The 20,280-nt window shown below is 42.6% G+C and overlaps 1 protein-coding gene across 2 annotated transcripts; it reads right to left on the bottom strand.

Annotated features, from left to right (window-relative positions):
- Nucleotides 1–336: 336 nt before the first annotated feature.
- nptxrb (neuronal pentraxin receptor b) lies at nucleotides 337–14,380 on the bottom strand. 2 transcript variants are annotated; one of them, XM_033625311.2, is made up of 6 exons: nucleotides 14,243–14,380; nucleotides 13,253–14,016; nucleotides 9,993–10,389; nucleotides 8,826–9,067; nucleotides 7,548–7,727; nucleotides 337–1,812 (listed from the first exon to the last, which is right to left on the bottom strand). In XM_033625311.2, the coding sequence occupies exons 2-6, from the start codon at nucleotides 14,009–14,011 to the stop codon at nucleotides 1,567–1,569; spliced, it is 1,824 nt and encodes a 607-aa protein (XP_033481202.2). In that variant the 5' UTR covers nucleotides 14,012–14,016; nucleotides 14,243–14,380; the 3' UTR covers nucleotides 337–1,566. The 2 variants fall into 2 exon arrangements, with proteins under 2 accessions (XP_033481202.2, XP_078022512.1); XM_078166386.1 differs by lacking the exon at nucleotides 14,243–14,380 and having other exon boundaries at nucleotides 13,253–14,141.
- Nucleotides 14,381–20,280: the final 5,900 nt, after the last annotated feature.

Genomic DNA, 20,280 nt, shown 5'->3' with positions numbered 1-20,280 from the left:
ATGATGACTATTGGTTGACCAGGAAAATAGTTAGTTGGGTGCAGCCCTACATGGAACTGGATTCAGCAGTATTAGATTGTGGGGAAAAAGCCTTTTGCACCCAATGGCATCATGTGATGGGCGTGGAAGTTGTAATTCCATGTTTGGCCACTATGTGTAATAGGTTTCAAGTCCCTGTCCCTGGGGGCTTGGTAAATGTAATATTTTGTAGTAAAAGAAATTTTCAGTCAAAAGTGGTAGTTTTGGCCACATAAATGATCATAACATGGACTGTCACGACAGAAAAAAATGCATCAGGCTTGAAAACAAATAAATGCATCCTAAAATTTGCTCATATTTTCTTGTTTGTTTTTTCGATCGTTTGCAAAGTAAGTGAAAGTACCTATTTTTTTGTTCTGATCCTCCAAGTCAGATGTTGAATGCAAAATGGCCAACATAGGAATAATCTAATTCATACACCTCCGTCACTGTCAGGTATTCTGTGAGGATCTGATTTACCAAAAAGACATCTGTGTGTTTCAGAGTGTGGGGCAGCGTGAGGACACCAACACTGTAATTTACACTTTTTGAGTTTGTTTCTTTAGTGAGAGGAAATGTGACTTCACTCATGCAAATACACTGACATTCCACCTGTTTTACATTCAGGAATACAACACAGTTTTACCAAACCCGCTCAGGTTCGTCACAATTTCAGTGTCTGATTGGTGCTTGGATAGACATCAAGTGTTTCTTTCAGGGGTCGATCGAGAGCGCTGCTTTGTCTGAGCTGCAAACAAAAATGCTGCAACTTAACTTTGCAGGGCTGTGAGGTGTGTGAGAGGCTACAGCAGGAGAGGAGCAGACTGGCACAGAGCAACATTAGCAGAGATACATTACACAATATACATTTATAAGACCACTGTTTTACCAGATCATGGTATGCAATGTAGAAAACTTAACAGTACACAGACGTTACTCAACAGGATCATATACAGTTAAAAATCAACAAAACTCATTTTGTTTCCCATTGAGTGTTTAAATCAATATGATAGCATCTCAGAATTCAGTTTGAGCATTAAACACAACCAACTGGACACAAGACGAGAACTTTGTGTCACTGCATTGTAAAATTAAGAAACCCTTAGATATGGCATCAGTAAAGGTTCATTCCATAACTATTTTCAAGCCCTCTGCCTGAATAACCACACACGGTTAACTGGCACAAAAGAGAGGGTGGCACATTTCGCCAAAAATCAATCTATTATGGAATACTTCCATCAGAGTCCTGTTCATGCCAGAAGTTGACCCACCTATGAAGCCTTCACTAAGGTGATTCTGTGACTAAACTCACTGTATCTCACTGCAGAAGTAAACACATGAGCGTGGACACCAACACTAAAAACAAAACAGATACACCGGTCTTAACAGCTTAATCCCTCCATGGCACATTTCAGTCCACCAGTAAGCCTCCCATCCCCGTCAAATATACTGTAAATCCCGATGTGATACATTGATATACATCATCGTCTCCTAAACTGACCTATCAAACACCACAGCCACCTTTGGCTGACCTCTCCCAGTCACCCCTCACTGTTTGGGGCTGGACGGGTTGGTTCTCTGGGCAGCGTGGCACGGGTCCAAAGACTCCTTGGTGGCTCCACCGTACACATCTACGTCGTGGTCGGTCCAGGGGGCGATGTTGCCCAGCGCTGAGGAGCTGCACTCGGCCACGGCGGCGACCTCTGCTGGCTTCAACACCCGATCCCACAGGTTGAACTGGGAAAGCTCCCCGACCAGGGCCTGGGAGGCATCAAAATGCCCGCCCAGTGTATCCTTGGGTAGAAGAGTTGGAAGAAAACAAAGGGTTAAATGTCAGAATGCCAGCATGAATAGCCAGGAGACCAAACTTTGCTGGGATTATGTACAAACAAAGGTTCCCTCAGTCTATTGTTTTCTGCATTTCCACTGGGGAAGGACTTGTGAAGACTAAAGCGGGATTTATACTTGTGCGGCAGACCCTACGCCGTAGCCTACACATGACGCCTATGCCATTGTGAACATTTATACTTGTGCGGTGGTGTGTCTGTGTCACTCTGCAGTTACACCTCCAAAACACTAGTTGGCAGGGTTTTTGTGAAATGCTTTAAAGTTTAGTTGATTCAAAACACACCCCAAACACACATTAAACATGGCTTAATAGAGACAATTACAAACACAAGTACACAATTTGGCTTCACTATAACTCGCAGCATTCACAGACAAACACTTGTCTTTATCTGGACACATTTTCCCCACAATTACAACATGCTGATGTCATTAGCACAAGCCTATGGCATTTTACACTGTAGCTATAAATTAGCCTAACGGCTAGCCAACTTTTCCTCTTCTCATATGAAGCCAGGGACAACAGCAACATTTAACAAAGGTAACATTACAAAATTTGGCTCCATTACAACTCACAAGGTTCACTGACAAAACAACTGTCTTATACTAAACATGTTTTCCAAACAAATACAACATGCTAACGTTATTAACACAAGCCTATGGCATTTTACATTGTGTAAATTAGCCTAGCGACGAGCGGGGATTTCCTGTGTTCATATGAAGCCAGGATAAATCCCAAACTGTAAATACCTTAAGACTTAAAATGCTATTTTGTGAAGGCTTTTTACACAATTTATTGTTTCTTATCTGTGAAATACAAGTAAATAAAAACTTCATTTCCACTGAGGGAAATGGTTTCAGCTTACAAATATAAACAGGAGGTCTGTGTCACTGCAATGTGTAGTTACACTTCTGGGGAGGTGCACGGCAGGCCACGGCGTAGGTTTTGGCGCAGGCTCTACGTCAACACAGAGCCCACATTGTAGGTACGGCGTCAATTCAATGCAGAAGTATAAATTCCGCCAAAGCAAATTAGTCTGCTAACGTATGAAAAAGCAATTTGACAGGCCGAGAGCTGCTGGTGCTCGCAGGGGTGAACACACTCTGCAGCTTGCCACTCAGTCTGTCTGCCTGTTTCATCTAAAAAAACAAACTGAAAAGAAATACACCTTAGGTTTTGTCTCACTGTGACAACATTTACTGCTGCATAGTATCGCTGCAGGTTGGATGTAATGAATGAAATGAAGCAGAGGAAAACAAACTGAGAGTGTCTGTCTCCACAGTAAATCCTCTGTTGAGCGTTTGATGTTAATTCATTTGTGCTTTTGAATGTAATTGCTGTGAAACAATCATAAAATAACATTTGCAGTGCTGTCTCAGCCCGCCCGTGCTGTGCTGTCACCTCACTGACACTATCTCTTTTTCACTCTGTCATTTTCAAAATGATTCAAGAAGGCAAATGCAAAGCCTAACTTTACTTGTAATGTTATCAGACAAAGAAATATGTTCTCTTCTCTTTCTAAACTGGTCCTGAATTGATACTAAACTATTTCCTTGTTTTATGAAGGACACCGTGCACGAGTTGAGGCAGTGTTGTGTGTTTGACCAATCATCCCTACTAACCCAAACCTGAAAGTTCCTGTACTTTCAGAAAGTACAACCCCACAAACAGAGACTTTCTAGGGGGGTAAAATAATGTCCCCTGGAACTTAAGACTCTCTGCAGACTCAGAGACCATCGCCTCCTGGTCAAGGTTTTTGAGCAGAATATGGATTAAAAGAACGGAGCTCTTAAAACAGAAGCTCCAAACTATATGATTGGATAGTTTGGTGTCAGAATAATCAGAGAGGTGAGTTCACAACTGGGAAAATTCACATGATTGCCCCTTCAAGTTGGAACACCAATATAAAGAAAGTTGATGTCGTATTTACAGGAACGTTGATGGTAATAAGCTTTATATCAATTCACATGCTGCATGTTAATTTTTGCTCACACGTAATTTGCAATATATTATGTTGTAACTTTTATCCACAGAGAGTGACCTAGATTAGATAGTAAAGTTATTAATTAGCATTAGTTAGATAAAGAAATATTTTAGTAGCTTCAGGGGATGTACTCGTGTTCCAACAAAACTGGGACAAAATCAATTGTAATATAAAGCTTCCAACTGTTATCGACCTGTTGATTAAATGGTCTAAGCAATAAAATACGACCTTATTACGTAAAGCTAATGAACACACCAAAGTTGGAAGAATGACTTCCCTACACGGGAAATGGGACCATTTGAGGAGCACATGAATGCACATTTGACCCTGGTCCCTGCAGTCGAAATGCATTGAGTTCCTCAAAAGGTTCCTAGTCCCTGGGGAGAACTCCTGCGGTCAATAAGGGGCTTTGTAGTCCCTTTTTCAGCAGGGATTGAATTGAATTCTCGGGCTGTAGGTCCTGACCCCCAAAAGGGTGAAGGTGGACATTATCAAATCTGAAATACTCCACAACAAATCTAGTGAAAACAAGGGTCTCTCGACAAAAAGTATTGCAACAAAAAAAAAGTATATAAGGGAATATATGTGGCCCACAGTGTGCTGTATTTATGAGTGTTATATGTATTTGTGCACCAACAGATCTGAGACAAAATCAATTGTAATATGAAGCTTCCAACTGCACGATTTTTTCTTAAATACTCAAGAACTCTTTTATATACTTCCCACAACAAATGTGGTGAAAACAAGGGCATCTTGACAAAATGTCAGGTTTTTAGGTTTCCCTCCATGAGTTTGGCAAACATTTTAAATAACCAGAGATCAGTACATCTTGTGAGTTATTATAGATTTTACACTTTGATATTAAATATATAAATATAAATATATAAATATTTTATAGTACTATACTTTACCAGATTAATCCAGATAGTATATTGAATTCAATATGTTATCCTAAAATGCTATAACCCTCCTCAGGTAATTGACGAACAGTAACTATTTTCAACATTTTTCTTGGTTAAATAAGAAAGAAAATGGCAGCTAAAGCTTCATCCATGCGCACAAAATATTGTGATTTGACAATTCCCCTCTTGATAAGATTAAAAAATGTTTATTCCCCTTCAGAGCCCCCTTGAGAGAGGGATGTCCTGGGATTTTCCTCATCAAATCTGCTCGACACATCCACACAACTGCAATTCATCATTCATCTTCAAATGAGATTAATAAAGTACTCGCTCTTGATCTCGAAAAAAAAAAATCCATTACATCAAGTTGTTGCATCACTGCAGCATCTTGCAACTCCCAGCTCTCTGCTCTCTGCTTTTTATCCTTTATGTGAGGATGACAGGCTGCAGAATGAGCTCTGGGCTGTTCTTTTGACACCAGGGAGGAGGGATAATGTCAGATTTCATAATGGTTATGTAATGTGGGCGTCTCGCTAATGAAAGAGAGGCAGCCCAGTGTGAGGATAAACACCATTCGGTCTGTTCATGTGTGAAAATCTAATGGTGGTCCCTTAAAATAGATCTTGCCATCTTTTTATCCATGTATCATCCATCAGTCCATTCATTCATGCATCTATCGGTCTGTCATCCCTACATCCATCCATTTATCTGTCAGACCATGCATCCATCCATCCGACCAGCTGTCTGTCTATCAAGCTGTTTGTTCAACCATCCATCATCCATCCATTTATCTCTATAAAGCCCCTCTCCCATTGGACACTAACACCCACTAACATCTGGCTTTTGTCTGAAATGAGAAAGGATATAATCCTCATGAACAAAATGCAAATGACTCCACGGAGTCTTGGGTATTGAACGGCTCCAGCTCCAATCGACTCTTATCAGCAGTGATGGAAATACAACACCTGGGTAGACAAGTTAATTTTTACCCCTTTTCTGGATCGTGACGTGCTGCCAAAAATTATGGTCCATCTCCATCCAAGCAGCACTCAAACATCGTCAATTGAAAAAGTCCATCGAGTCTGAAAGAAAGACTCGATGGATGAATATCTGATATATAAAGGAAGTGACCACCATAACACTGCGTGTTCGTGACACCTAACGTAATACACCACAGAGGCATGCCAGACAAGTTTATAAACGAGACGAGAATTTCCTGTATCTGTGTCTTGTGGGTTTTACCACTGCCCCACCCCGTCAGGAGACAAATGGCAATCCTAAGTCTATTAATTCCAACGGGAGAAGTGAACGTTAGCACAGAAATGATGGATACTTTCGCCCCATAGTCGCCCAAGTAAATATTGGACTCGTTTTTCATCAGCCACAACACTCTGACACTAAAACTACATTTTTCAGACAAATGAATCAGGAGAAAATTAAATTTGTTCTCCGACTGGGCATCACACTCTTGTGAGACCTGGCAACACAGAACCTCTTCTCTCTGTCGGAGCTGAAACCACAGTCCGGCTTCACTGCAGTGCTGCCAACGTTGCTTTCAAACAGATAAAAAAAAATTGAAATAAATGTATACGTAAAACCATCAAGTAAAAGTTAAAACTGAAACAAAACGTGTGTTACTTTGCTTAATAACGAATACTGTTATTGTTATTTGTTTTTGGAGAGGGAAAAGAGAACATTATGAGTGATATATCAGTTAAAAATGAGCTGCAAAATAAGAAGCAAAGATTAAATTTGTACTGTATCTATTGTTGTATTGTTTTGAATCTGCTTTCATTTATCCGCTCGATGTTCACACTTCAAAACATGGTGAGGGGATGCGGGGTAGATACGGCCGCACCCACATAGTAGATTGAAGATCGACACCTTACCTACGCCGTAGCCTGACGTGCATCTCCCCAGAAATGTAACTACATGTTGTGGCGATGCAGACCTCCTGTCTATTTTTGTTAGCTGAAACCATTTCCTGCAGTGGAAACAAAGCTTTTATATACTTTAATTTCACAGATAGGCTAAGTAACAATAAATTGTGAAGACAATAAAGCCTCCAAAAAATAGCATTTTAAATCTTGTGTGTGATTTATCCTGGCTTCATATGAGCAAAGGAAATCTCTGCTCGTCGCTAGGCTAATTCATACAACGTAAAATGCCATTGGCTTGTGCTAATAACGTTAGCATGTTATATTTGTTTGGAAAACGTGTTTAGTATAAGACAGTTGTTTTGTCGGTGAACCTTGTGAGTTGTAATGGAGCCGAATTTTGTAACGTTACCTTTGTTAAATGTTGCTGTTGTCCCTGGCTTAATATAGAAACCTGCTAGCCACTAGGCTAATTTGCACAATGTAAAATGCCATAGGCTTGTGCTAATAACGTTAGCATGTTGTATTTGTGGGGAAAATGTGTCCAGATAAAGACAAGTGCTTTGTCTGGGAATGCTGCGAGTTATAGTGAAGTTGATTTGTGTACTTGTGTTCGAAACTGTCTCTATTAAGCCATGTTTAATGTGTGTTTAATGTGTGTTTTGAATCAACTAAACTTTAAAGCATTTCACAGAATCCTCTGCTGCCAACTAGTGTTTTGGAGGTGTAACTGCAGAGTGACACAGACACACCACCACACAAGTAAAAATGCTCACAATGGCATAGGGTCTGCCACACAAGTTTAAATCCTCCTTTAGCTTTATATCATTTCCTACCATTGGCGTAGCATGTAATTTGTTGTCTATCGTTATAGAGCATTTTTGGGCGTACATACTTGGTGGAAATATTGTATAATTCACCTGCTCCTGTCCCAGTATGAGGACCCCTCCTGGTTTGATGGGATGCCAGGCAGCCAGTCCCTCTCCCCTCCCCTTCATCTTCCCCCCCTGGTAGGCCTTCCACACCCCGTCCCTCAGGGTCCAGCTGACACAGATGTGCTGCCACTCGTCTTGTGGTAGGGACAGGGGCAGCTGCGCCACCTACAGGTCAGAGAATAAGGCGGTTATACCTTTCTTTACAAAAACACAGTGATTTCAAGTGAGCGACACATCAAGCTCACATTCTGATTGGATACTGGACAAGTGCGGGCAGTAATCAGGGTAGAATGTCGATACATTGGTGGTTTATGTCTGTGAAACGGCACCCAGGGGACGGTCCCAGCCTTCCTTCCAGCAGTTCCCCCACTCCTCTTTGCCATGGGAGCTATAAGTGTAAGCGCTATAAAAGGTAAGCATTAATGCACTATATAAAACACGGGCAGAAGGCTTGCCTCTGTGCCGTCTCTTTTCTTCGGTGCCATTTGCTGTCAGCACTAAAAATGTGAAAAAATAAACATGGGCTTCTCATGCACTCAGCGCCATTTAATTAAAGTTTTTATTTTGGAAGAAAAAGATTTGATTCAAAGTGATATTTATTTGTATTTATTTACTGTGGAATGTTAATGTTCTTTTGCTTCTTTGGTTTTGTGGCTTTTAAATTTTAATGTGTTGTTCAGGGGCACCGTCTGTTTTAGTTCTGCCTTTTCTGTACAGTAGCAACGGGAATAAATGTTTCTTACCCAAGGCTCATTAAATGGGTGGTAATGCTTAGAGAAGGATAGACACTCACGTGCACACCTTAGGCTACTGTGCATCCAGAGAACCAAAGCTAATATAAGCTCCACATCATATTGGATCAAACAATAATTGGATGCTGTGACACCTTCAATTGTAATGTTTGTTCTCTTCGCTGCTCATGTAAGGGGGTATGAAAAAGTTGGTCTGTCACAAGAGCGAACGTGTTTTCATTGCTCATTTTAATCAATGAATTACAACGAACCACCAAGTTGCTTGCGCTGCTCTGTGGAGCAGCATAATGAGCTGGTAATGATTTCCTTGGCAGGCTATTCCGCTTGAGTGATTATACGGAAACTACAGGGTACAAAATATTCATTCTTTTCACCAGGAGAAGCCATTCATTTACACACTTAATATATGATCTTGATGAACTTCTGACAAGCACACCGAGTTTATATTTTAATCACTTGAGGAACCCACAGTTATTAGAAGTTATGCAAAGAAAAAAAAACACCCATGTACCTTATCATTGATGAGCAGCTCCACAGGGTTGTGGACTCCCTGTAGCAGCACCAGCTCATTGGGCTGCCCCGGGACAGAGTAAGAGAAGGGGGTCCCGATGCCTCCTTCTTTGGCCTTCAGCCACACGCAAGCAGTGAAAGCGTACATCTCTGTTATCTCTTTTCTCACCAGGCCGTACATGTAGTTGGTTCTCATGGGGAAGGAGAGGACAAAGCCATCGGGGAACGACGGCTCCGTCAGCGCTGTGGAGACACAGATGAAGGCGATTAAGAGAAACAGTCAGATATGGCTGACAAAGACAGAAAGTCTGGGAGGGACAATGCTTTAATGGCCAATTTATACAAAGACACTGGTATTGCTCCTCTCTCAGTTTGCGCACACACACACACACACACGCACGGTGCCTTACAAGAGCTCCAGCGCCACAGTTAATGATCAGCCTCTGTAACACTCGAGGCCACACTGCAGCTCTTGAGGCAAAGAAGATGTAGAGACTGTCGGAGAGTCTGGGAGAATGACAGATCTAAAAAGAGAATAGAGAAGTGCTTTTTCTTTCCTTTTTAACCTTCCTCTTTGCACCTCATGAACTCTCAATCTCTCCTCCAGACTTTCACTTCTCCTGCTATCAGACATCTCTGTCTCCTTTTCACAGTCGCTTATAACCACCAAAGAAAAACTAAGCTTCCGGTTACCAGGATTGTTCACGGCGGAGGAAATTTCACCAGATACAGCAGATAAAACTCCCCAAAGCCTGCGTGACACTTTTCCAAACTCAATAACTGCCAACCATGAAATAAGGATTGAAATATAAATGCCTGCGATAATGAAAATTTAGAGGTTATAAGTAAGAGCAGCGTTTAAGCTCATTTCTTTTTCATTTGCTGTATTTGTAATTTCAGCTCCGAGCTCTATTTGACATTTCCCAACCTTCAGCGTTCATTAATCATCTTATTTAAATCTACAGCTTATTCTCCACTGCTGTGATGACCCACTTCACCCACAGTGTTCATTAAAGTTTAATTTTAGCCTCCACTTGCCACGCTCTCATGTACGTCAGCTGGCGGTTGTTAGCCTCCCTGTGTGCATCACTTCACCCATACATCCGTCATCTATTCACCCACCGCCCCGTGCATTACTCTCCTCCTCCTCCTCCTCCCGCAGACTCACTGTGTTCCAGCTCAGTGACGCGGTGGTTGGCATTGTCGATGCCTTGGTTGATCTTCTCATGTTGGCCCTGCGTCTCCTTCCTCATGGCCTGACGCTCCTTCTCCAACAGCTTGATCTTTCGCTCCAGCTCCCCCTCCAGGTCCTCCACCCTCCAGGTGCCCTTTCCACGACCGGGGGAGCCCTTGGTTGGGGATTTGGGGGCAGGGGAAGCGGGGGAGGCAGGACGGCGACCCCCTGGAGGAGCCGCTGCAGGTGGGGAGGAGGCACTACCGGTGGGCGGGGCAGGAGCTTTGCCGGTGTTACCAGCCGGGCTGCTGGCACTGCCACTGTTACTGCTGCTGCCACTGGTACCCACGGATGTGTCGGTGAGGTTCAAGGCAGCGGGGCCTATCTCCGCCTGCAAGAGAGGCAGAGAGAAAAGAATTATAGTAGGTGTTTGAGACGATTTAAAGCTCACAGAGTGATCATAAAAGAAATCCTGTGGAGAGAAGAAAACAACTCGTCTGTTCATAAGAGATCTGTAATGGAATCAGCCAGGGCCAGGGTGCTGTTAGGAGTATATGTAGGCAAAGTATTCATAGAAGGGTTTTTGTTGGCATATATAACAGTAGTTTTTCAGTTTTTATGGCTCTTATGTTCATGTGGCTGTCGGCTGGTCGGCTCACTTTGGCCCAGAGTAAAATATCTCAACAGTTGGATGGATTGCTGTGAAATTAAAGACATTCATGATCCCCAGAGGATAAATCCAAATGACTAATCCCTAGGCTTTTTCCTCTAAAATATCTCAACAACAGTTGGATGAATTGCCATGAAATTTCATTCACATATTCATATCACCCTTATGATGAACTGTAACAATTTTGGTGTTCCCTGATTTTACATCTAGCGCCATCAACAGGTCAAAAATAAATATGTCCAATAATCCGATTTATGACCACAAAGTTGCAAAACTTGTGGCATAATCACCAACCTTAGCAGTACATTTTGTTAGCTGTTAATTTCCAAATTAGCACGCTAAACTAACATGGTGAACATGATAAAGATTAGACCTTTTAAATCCTGTTAGCATGCTAACGTTAGCTTGAAGCAACAGCTATCTTTTAGCAGTTGCAGGAAGAAAATGTTGGCGTTGCATGCTTCTGCAAACCACGAACACATTATATTTGTACGTTTCATATGTTTCAATCAAGGTTTCTAAAATGACGTAGTATATGAGCTGACTTTGTCATCAGGAGGTGAAGGTGATGGTGCCTACTGAGCTGCACTGTTCAAGACCAACTAACAACAAAAGTGGTTGTTTTTCAGCGGGTCAAATCTGTGTTTCCAGCAACTTTTTAGGCGCTCAGCAAAGGTGTTCTTCAGTGACCCGTCACTGTGTTTCCAGCGGATGTAGATCCATTAAAAGTATTTGTTTTGACGGAGACATTACTGCGATTTTTGCCAGGATAGTGGCACAAAACGCTTTTCCAGCTGGGATGATGCTTCAAAACCAGGTATTTTAAGCCGAAATTGATCTTTTCCTAGCCAGAACCAAGCGTGTCCAAGCGTTTTCCCTGGATCAATGTACAGTATTTATTTCCCTTTTATTACTTCTAATATGTATTTTTATTATTTAGATTTCCTGATCGCTTTGTGTACTCATTTATGTTGTATCCCTGGAGCCTCTTATGTATTAGTATCTTGGGAACTACAATTGGAAAAAAAAGTGTGGAGATGCCTCCCTGCAGGATTAGATAAAGAGCAACAGTCTATTTAAACACGTGGACATTTTGAGCTCTGCGTTTCTAAATGTGCGTTGACTCGATGTCCAATGATTATATTGATCATAGGTAGACTATCTGTTTGAAAGATTGTAACTGTCCCAATTGACTGTTTATGGGCAGAGTGGGGGTCAATATAACTATTTAAAGTACTGTATGCTGAAGGCAGAACATTAAAGTGGTCTTTAAATGGAGTATATATGTTAATTAAATAAAGGGAAAAATGTCAGTGCTCATTCTACTTATATGTGAATTGAGTGGATCTTCGTTCCTGGCTGCTCGCACCCTAGAAATCGAACATAAAGGCGGTAAGATGAGCCCATTACTGTCTTTGCAGGAGCATAAATAGAAGCATTTTACTATTCCTGTTAGTCATAGTGGTTTTAAACTGAAATGAAACTGCAGGAAGGGGAGTAAAATGACATCGCAGCAACACATTGGGAGGTGTTGTATTGATGATTATAGCTGCCCAGGAATAGCAGTATTAGTATTCATAGCAGAAGTTGAAAAAAGATGGTGTTGGGTGAAGCAGCAGTAAAGGGAGAGATGCAGCTATTAGTGAGGCGGCTGCAAGGGTGATATATAATATCAAGAGAGTTGCTGAGGCAGGGCTGGACCTGGACATCCAGGATATAAATTCACACTGACGGAGACAAGCTTGTAACTGACTGTGCTTGGAGAGGGCTGGCTGTGATGCAGCAGTGCGTGTGTGTGCGTGTGTGCGTGGTTATAATGTCTCAATCTCAGCACACACACACAAGCTGAGAACCTGACTCCCCTCCACCACCAACACCCCCACCACCACCACCACCACCCTCTTTCCTGTCCAGCCAGCTTCATCTTTTATTTATGTCTCTATCCTGCTGTCGGATGCGGAGGTAGAGGGTAGAGGCGGCTGACACAATGGGGAGGAGTGGGAGGGGTAGTAGCAGAGGGGTGTGAGGGCCAGCAGGTGGAAAGATTTCCCTTGGGTCCGTGGGGAGTTTGCGCAAGACATGAGGAACGCCTGTCACGAGTTGCTTGTCAGTGGAAATGTGAGGTGAAGATAAAAGAGGGAGAGGAGGATGAAGAAGGGGAGGGAGGGCGTTAGAGAGAGATCAGGGCACCAAGGATGATGAACATAAATCAACTGCACAGGCCTTTAAAGCATCTCATTACTTCTGCATATGGCCATGGGCTGTGGCACCACTTGTAATCTGAATCTTTACATTTTAAAATAAGAAATTATGAAAGGATTATTTATCCACTTTCACCTAGGAGGTCTTAAAGTGTACTTCACAGTGGATATCGACCTGACATTAGGACAACCGGCTGTTTAATGGACCATAAACAGGCCTAATTTGGTCTCTGGACAACACTGACTCACTTGGCTCATTCATGATTTTGATCCCAGCCCAAATCTCCTGCTGTCCAGCAAAACTCAAACAGGAGGGTAAACAGCGAGAACAACAGGTTTTTGCCAAAGTTTTTCCACCCTGTGTTTACAATCTCTCCACTTACCTCGAGTTTCTCAATGCGGTCCTTCAGGTCCATGATGGCCCTGGCCAGCTCCTCCACAGCCCGCGCCGTCTGCAGCTGCGCCGCGGCGGAGGAGCTCACATCGTCCCCGGCCATGATGCGGCGGTTGCCGCTCCAGACCCCGATGCTCCGCTCTGGGACGTTCCTCTCATCCTCCAGGCCGCTCTCACACTCGCTCAGCTTCCCTGTGAGCTCCCGGATGGTCCTCTGGTCCATGAGGATCTGGTCGTTCTGCTGCAGGACCATCTGACGGAGCTCCTCCGCGGTGGTCCGGAGATAAGTCCAGTCTTCATCCCCGGCTCCGTACAGCGGGTCGTCCGCCTGCTGTTGCTGCTGCTGCTGCTGCTGCTGCTGCTCCCCCCGCCGCTGCCTCAGGTCTTTCGTTTTGCATTCCCCGACCGGTACAGGTGTGCAGATCAACCGGCTGAAGCTGAACTGTTTAGCGGACCCACCGGCGGTTTCCTCCCCGAGGTTGAGCTCGTTCAGAGTGGGGACCTCCAGGCCGATGCCGCCCAGCCCGTTCTCCCCATCGTAGGACTCGGCGCCGTGCAGAGCGCCCAGCGGTCCGGCGTGTGCCACCGACCCGGGCTCCAGGGGCTCCAGCAGATTCTCCGACGCCAGGGTGCCGTTGTCGCTGAGAGGCGCGGCGCGTTTCCGGGGATAAACACTGGCTATGATGCAGATGACCGCGCCGAGGAAGGCCAGGGTGCCAGCTCCCACCAGCACCACCACGAACTTCATGATTACTGTGGAGATCGATGCAAAAGATTACGGCTCAGAGAAAAAAGGCTGACATGCACACAACTGAAAAATATCCTCTCTTCGGAGGCAGCATCACTCCGTACAGCACCGTGTCGGAGCACTGCATCACCCGAACATCATCATGATCTACTGAGCCGATTAACTAAACTCAGTCTGACATCTCAGATTAAAGCGCCAGAGCTGTTTTTGCTGTCAAAATGTGGCACTTACGGAGAGGAGATGTTTGCCAGGGGCGCTGCTGCTGTTTTCTTCTTGCCTCCTTGGTTTTCCACTGTGTGTAATATTGATGGCACCGCGCTGTCTGGACCAGAGATGCTTCCTCTCCGTCTCGGTGTTGCTAAGCTGCTCTCTCCTCCGTGCGTTACCATGGGGACCGAGGGGAGAGGAGGAGCAAGGCTGTGGGCATGCGTCAGTCAGAGCAGAGGTGAACCTCCAGCAACAGCGTGAACAAACAAGGCGGTGATGGATCGATGCGTGCAGTGTGTGTGTGTGTGTGTGTGTGTGTGTGTGTGTGTGTGTTAAACACAGAAAGAACAGAGAAGGTGAGCGAAAAGGGACAGTTTATAGCCTATGTGTATGGCATGTTTGTATGTAACTTTTTTAAAATTGTTTGACATGATTTTTATTCTTATTTTATTTCTATCACAGAAACATCAATGCAAAAATTTAGAGACAATAAAGAGATAGAAAACTAGTGGAAAAACAGCCTAATAAGTCCCTACAAATGTACCATTACATACCCTCACATATGCACCCTTACATGCTCAATGCACACCTTGCAGTGTACTGATATAGTCTAACCTTGTCAGGCATACAATAGGTGCTGTCTGCAGAAGTTATGAGGAAAAAAGGTAAAATACATTTACGGTGAAAGGGAAAAAAAAAGAGTAGTGTAACAGAAGAAGAAGAAGAATGAAGAACACTAAGAGCTGGGACCTTAAACACATTTTCACTGAGTAGGAGGAAGAACATGCTTTCCCCAAGAGGCAGTGCTAACTAAAACTCACCACTGACGCCAACAGAAATGACCCTGACACTGAAGTCCTTTGTGGCCTTGCTCAACAAACATTCTCACTCCAAAGCTTTTTCTTCACAGGGTGGATGAACCACTTTTAGAAAGTTTGCTCTTGATGTTAATCCAAATTGCAACGCAGGATGGATCCTCTCCTCTCTTGGTAGGGCGGTTCACCGTGCCCACGATCGGCCTTCTGCCAATCAGGGAGGTGAATCTGCTAATGAGCACAACATTAAAGGAAAACTTCAAACTCAGACACCTTGGATAAAATTCCAGGAGTTCTTTCTGTGATGAATGCCAGACTTTACTTTGTTGGTGAGCACACTTTCCATCAAGCTGTATGACTTGTACATTTTCTAAAATGCATTTCAACAACTTGAGTGATAATAATAGAGCATAGAGTCTTTCTGATCAGCCCAATCACAAAAATAAATGTTTGCATCATACATTGCAAAGTATGGATTGGTAATATTTGTAAATTTAATAGCACAGGGTTAGGAAAACATCCTGTTTTGGCTTGAAATACTCCTTGTTAAAAAATACCCGCTTTTGTTGCTTTAAACAAGGCTTGAAATGTCCTGAACTCTCATACTTAAAAAAACAAACAAAAAAAAATGCTTTTGTTGCTACAAACACTGCTGGAAATGTCCTGAAATCTCGTTAAAAAATACCCACTTTTGATGCTAGAAGGACAGCTGGAAATGTACTGAACTATCCCTAAAATATACCCACTTTTGTCGCTACAGTCACGGCAGGAAATATACAGAAATATACTAAAAATTTGCTTTTGAAGCTACATACAAAGCTGGAAATGTCCCAGATTCTTTTTTTAAAATTAGCCATTTTTGTTGCTACAAACATAGCTGGAAATGTGCTGAACTGTCCTTCAAAATTAGCCACTTTGGTCGTTACAAATGCAGCTGGAGATGTCCCAAACTCTCGTGAAAAAAATACCCTGCTTTTGCTGCTACAAACTCGGCTGGAAATGTCCTTAACACTTGTTCAAAAATACTCGCTTTTGACGGTACAAACATGGTTTGAGATGTCTCTAACTCTTACAAAAAATACCCACTTTTTGCTATAAACATGGCTGCAAATGTACTGAACCTTCTTTGAAAAATATCCACTTTTGTCGGCACAAACACGGCCGGAAATGCACTGAACTGTCCTTGAAAAAATACTCACTTTTGAAGCTGCAAACACAGCTGGAAATGTCCCAAACTCTTCTAAAAATTATTTGCTTTTGACGCTATAAAGACAGCTGAAAATGTCCCCAAGTCTTGTTAAAAAATACCCACTTTTGATGCTAGAAGGACAGCTGGAAATGTACTGAACTATCCCTAAAATATACCCACTTTTGTCGCTACAGTCACGGCAGGAAACATACTGAACTCTTGTTCAAAAAAAATTTGCTTTTGAAGCTACATACAAAGCTGGAATTGTCCCAGATTCTTTTTTTAAAATTAGCCATTTTTGTTGCTACAAACATAGCTGGAAATGTGCTGAACTGTCCTTCAAAATTAGCCACTTTGGTCGTTACAAATGCAGCTGGAGATGTCCCAAACTCTCGTGAAAAAAATATCCTGCTTTTGCTGCTACAAACCCGGCTGGAAATGTCCCTAACACTTGTTCAAAAATACTCGCTTTTGACGGTACAAACATGGTTTGAGATGTCTCTAACTCTTACAAAAAATACCCACTTTTTGCTATAAACACGGCTGCAAATGTACTGAACCTTCTTTGAAAAATATCCACTTTTGTCGGCACAAACACGGCTGGAAATGCACTGAACTGTCCTTGAAAAAATACTCACTTTTGAAGCTGCAAACACAGCTGGAAATGTCCCAAACTCTTCTAAAAATTATTTGCTTTTGACGCTATAAAGACAGCTGAAAATGTCCCCAAGTCTTGTTAAAAAATACCCACTTTTGATGCTAGAAGGACAGCTGGAAATGTACTGAACTATCCCTAAAATATACCCACTTTTGTCGCTACAGTCACGGCAGGAAACATACTGAACTCTTGTTCAAAAAAAATTTGCTTTTGAAGCTACATACAAAGCTGGAATTGTCCCAGATTCTTTTTTTAAAATTAGCTATTTTTGTTGCTACAAACATAGCTGGAAATGTGCTGAACTGTCCTTCAAAATTAGCCACTTTGGTCGTTACAAATGCAGCTGGAGATGTCCCAAACTCTCGTGAAAAAAATATCCTGCTTTTGCTGCTACAAACCCGGCTGGAAATGTCCTAAACACTTGTTCAAAAATACTCGCTTTCGACGGTACAAACATGGTTTGAGATGTCTCTAACTCTTACAAAAAATACCCACTTTTTGCTATAAACACGGCTGCAAATGTACTGAACCTTCTTTGAAAAATATCCACTTTTGTCGGCACAAACACGGCCGGAAATGCACTGAACTGTCCTTGAAAAAATACTCACTTTTGAAGCTGCAAACACAGCCGGAAATGTCCCAAACTCTTCTAAAAATTATTTGCTTTTGACGCTATAAAGACAGCTGAAAATGTCCCCAAGTCTTGTTAAAAAATACCCACTTTTGACGCTAGAAGGACAGCTGGAAATGTTCTGAACTATCTATAAAAGAATACCCCCCTTTTATCAGTACGGACATGGCTGGAAATGTTTCAGACTTTTGTTAAAAAATACCAGCTTTTGTCACTACAAACGCAGCTAGAAATGTCCCCAAATCTCGTTAAAAAATACCCACTTTTGTTGCTACAAGCACAGCTGGAAATATGCTGAAGCCTGCTTAAAATGACCTGGACTTTTGTTAAAGAAATACCTGCTTTGTTGCTACGATTGCGGCTGGAATTATTCCAAACTCTCATGAAAAACTACCAGCTTTCATTGCCATAAACAGCTAGAAATGTACTGAACTTCTACCTGTTTCTACCAGATTTTATAGCAATACATCTGATAGTTCAGATATTTTAGTTTTTAACCAAAGTCATGGCCCACCCGACTGACATTGCTATCCTTAGAGCCAGACCGCCAGCAGGGCTAAAAGGTAAATGTAAAGCACAGAGCATCTTGTGACTGCATTGAATTTTAGTCTATTGAGGAACTACTGATGCAGCAGAATTCAGTATCTCTGCCTCTCATCTGATTCACTTCTCATACTTTTGATTGCTACATTTCAAGGCAAGTCTATAGGGATGCTGTCGCTCTTTGAGTTTGAAGGACTGATGCTTTAGAAAGCTCAGTTCTTTTCCTGACATAACCTAACCTTGTGAAACAAAATTTTGTTTTTCAGTAGGACACATCTCAACAAACTTTACATGAGTTTTTAGAGTGAAAAGGCTGAAATATTTGAAAAACTGCAGAGAAAAAGCCTCTTCCCACTTAGCTAGTTCATTTTTCCTCCAAAAACATTTTTCTACTTGTAACTTGGTGAGCTCGGAAATGAGGTTTAATTTATTGTGGACCACAGTGTTCACATTTTATCTGGCAGAAAGAATAGTTCAACATTTTAGGAGGGACACTTATTCACTTTCTTGCCAAGAGTTAGAGGAGATTTCCTGACTCTGAGAGTGGTATCAATCTTCTCTCCAACTCTCAGCAAGAAAGCAAATAAGCAGTATTTTCCAAAATTTCAAACTATTCTATCAATGTTATGATATGAATGCAAAAGCAGAATTCATCTCTGCATTGCAACAGCTTCAGAAAGCGGTGGTTTTCGTGCTCAAGTTGAACTGTTCAGAAACAGCCAATGGTGGGCAAAATACTCAAGACATTTTATTTAGGTGAAGTGAAAGAAGAAATGCCACAATATAAAAATACTCTGTTACAAGTAAAAGTACTGCATCCAAAGTCTCACTACAGTAAATATTTATTGTATACATTTTTTATACTGCTGGGTATCTTAAACACCTTTGGTCCTCGCATTTCTGTGGATGCGCCTTTACACACTCCACCCATCTAAACATTGTTATAGACCAAGTACCCCCACTGATTGCAACAGTACCCCCAATGGCAGTAGCCCCCCAGCAATGCAGTGCACCTTGCCATACCAGAAAAACTGCTCAGTAATGGCCCAAAGAACGTGACAATGAGCTCAAGGCATCGACCTAGCATTCAAATTCCCCACATCATTCAGATCATTCATCTGTGGGGCAAACCGGAACCCCGGAGGTCCTTTGTCCAGGCCTCAACAGGCCAGAGCCAAGGCTGATCTGCGGTGGGGCATCTGCCCTGTCGAGGCATGGACACAGGACCTCTGGGGGTGTCCTGTGTTGTCTGGCACCAAGGCATTGTCGAAGGATCCTTTTAGTCCTGTGGGTTGCAAAGTAAGGTACCAGCATGCCCAATGGATGTTCGATCGAATTTGGATCTGGAAAATTTGGAGGCTAGGTTGACGCCTTGAGCTTAGTCACGTCTGTGGAGCACTTTTTGTGGTGTGGCATGGTGCATTGTCCTTCCTAGGGGGCGCACTTCCATCAGGGAGTGCAGTTGCCAATAGGAGGGTGCACTTGGTCTGTAATGTCGTTTAGGTGGTTAGAGCATGTCAAGTGGCACATGCATGAATGACAGGAGCCAAGGTTCCTTAGAAGAACATTGCACTGTAACAAAACAATCAGTGTTATTCACTTCACCAGCCAGTGGTTTTAATGTTTTGGCTGATCAGTGTACATCATCACTCATTAGCCGATTTATATTTTGTATTAGTCACTAAGGTCTAAAGTTATAAATAAATGACTGTCGTGGAGTTACAATCACAACATCTGTAGTTAAGAAGAAGTATAAAGTGGCATAAAATGGAAATAAAGTAAAGTAAGCACCTCAAAATTATACTTAAATAGGCCCACAGTATTTGAGTAAATGTACTTAGTTACATTCCATTGCTGCAAAAAGTATATGAAAATAAAGTGTATGAAAATATACAGTTTGTCTTGAACTGAAGCTTGAACATCCACCATGCTCACAGACTCAAACACCAGTCCAGTCAGGCTTCCCCGAAGAGACCAGTAGCCTAGATTGTGGATTAATCTCCAGAGGTGGCTGATGCTGCGCACACGTACACACTAATACGCACACACACACAGATGTGGGCCAAACGCATCACACTACGGTGACTATTTTAGCTCCATCTGGCTCATAAATCCGGTGTTATACTGCCAGGGAGGGAACAGACAAGAGAGAGAAATAGAGGGAGAGGAGAGAAAAGTAACAAGGGACCTATGTATCACCTCTCTGTGTCAGTCTCCTTTTTACAT

Source organism: Epinephelus lanceolatus, chromosome 3 (assembly GCF_041903045.1).
Source record: "Epinephelus lanceolatus isolate andai-2023 chromosome 3, ASM4190304v1, whole genome shotgun sequence".
NCBI lineage: Eukaryota > Metazoa > Chordata > Actinopteri > Perciformes > Serranidae > Epinephelus > Epinephelus lanceolatus.
Note: the sequence above shows the minus strand (reverse complement) of the source record. Positions and strands in the feature narration are given on the sequence as shown.

What these genes read in the sequence shown, in the direction of transcription:
- nptxrb (XM_033625311.2), bottom strand. Translation starts at nt 14,011, where the DNA reads ATGAAGTTCGTGGTGGTGCTGGTGGGAGCTGGCACCCTGGCCTTCCTC. An exon ending in CGTCACTGAGCTGGAACACA is followed by an intron (nt 9,068 to 9,992) that starts GTGAGTCTGCGG and finishes GTGTCTCCACAG; the next exon opens with CGCTGACGGAGCCGTCGTTC. An exon ending in TCATACTGGGACAGGAGCAG is followed by an intron (nt 1,813 to 7,547) that starts GTGAATTATACA and finishes CTTCTACCCAAG; the next exon opens with GATACACTGGGCGGGCATTT.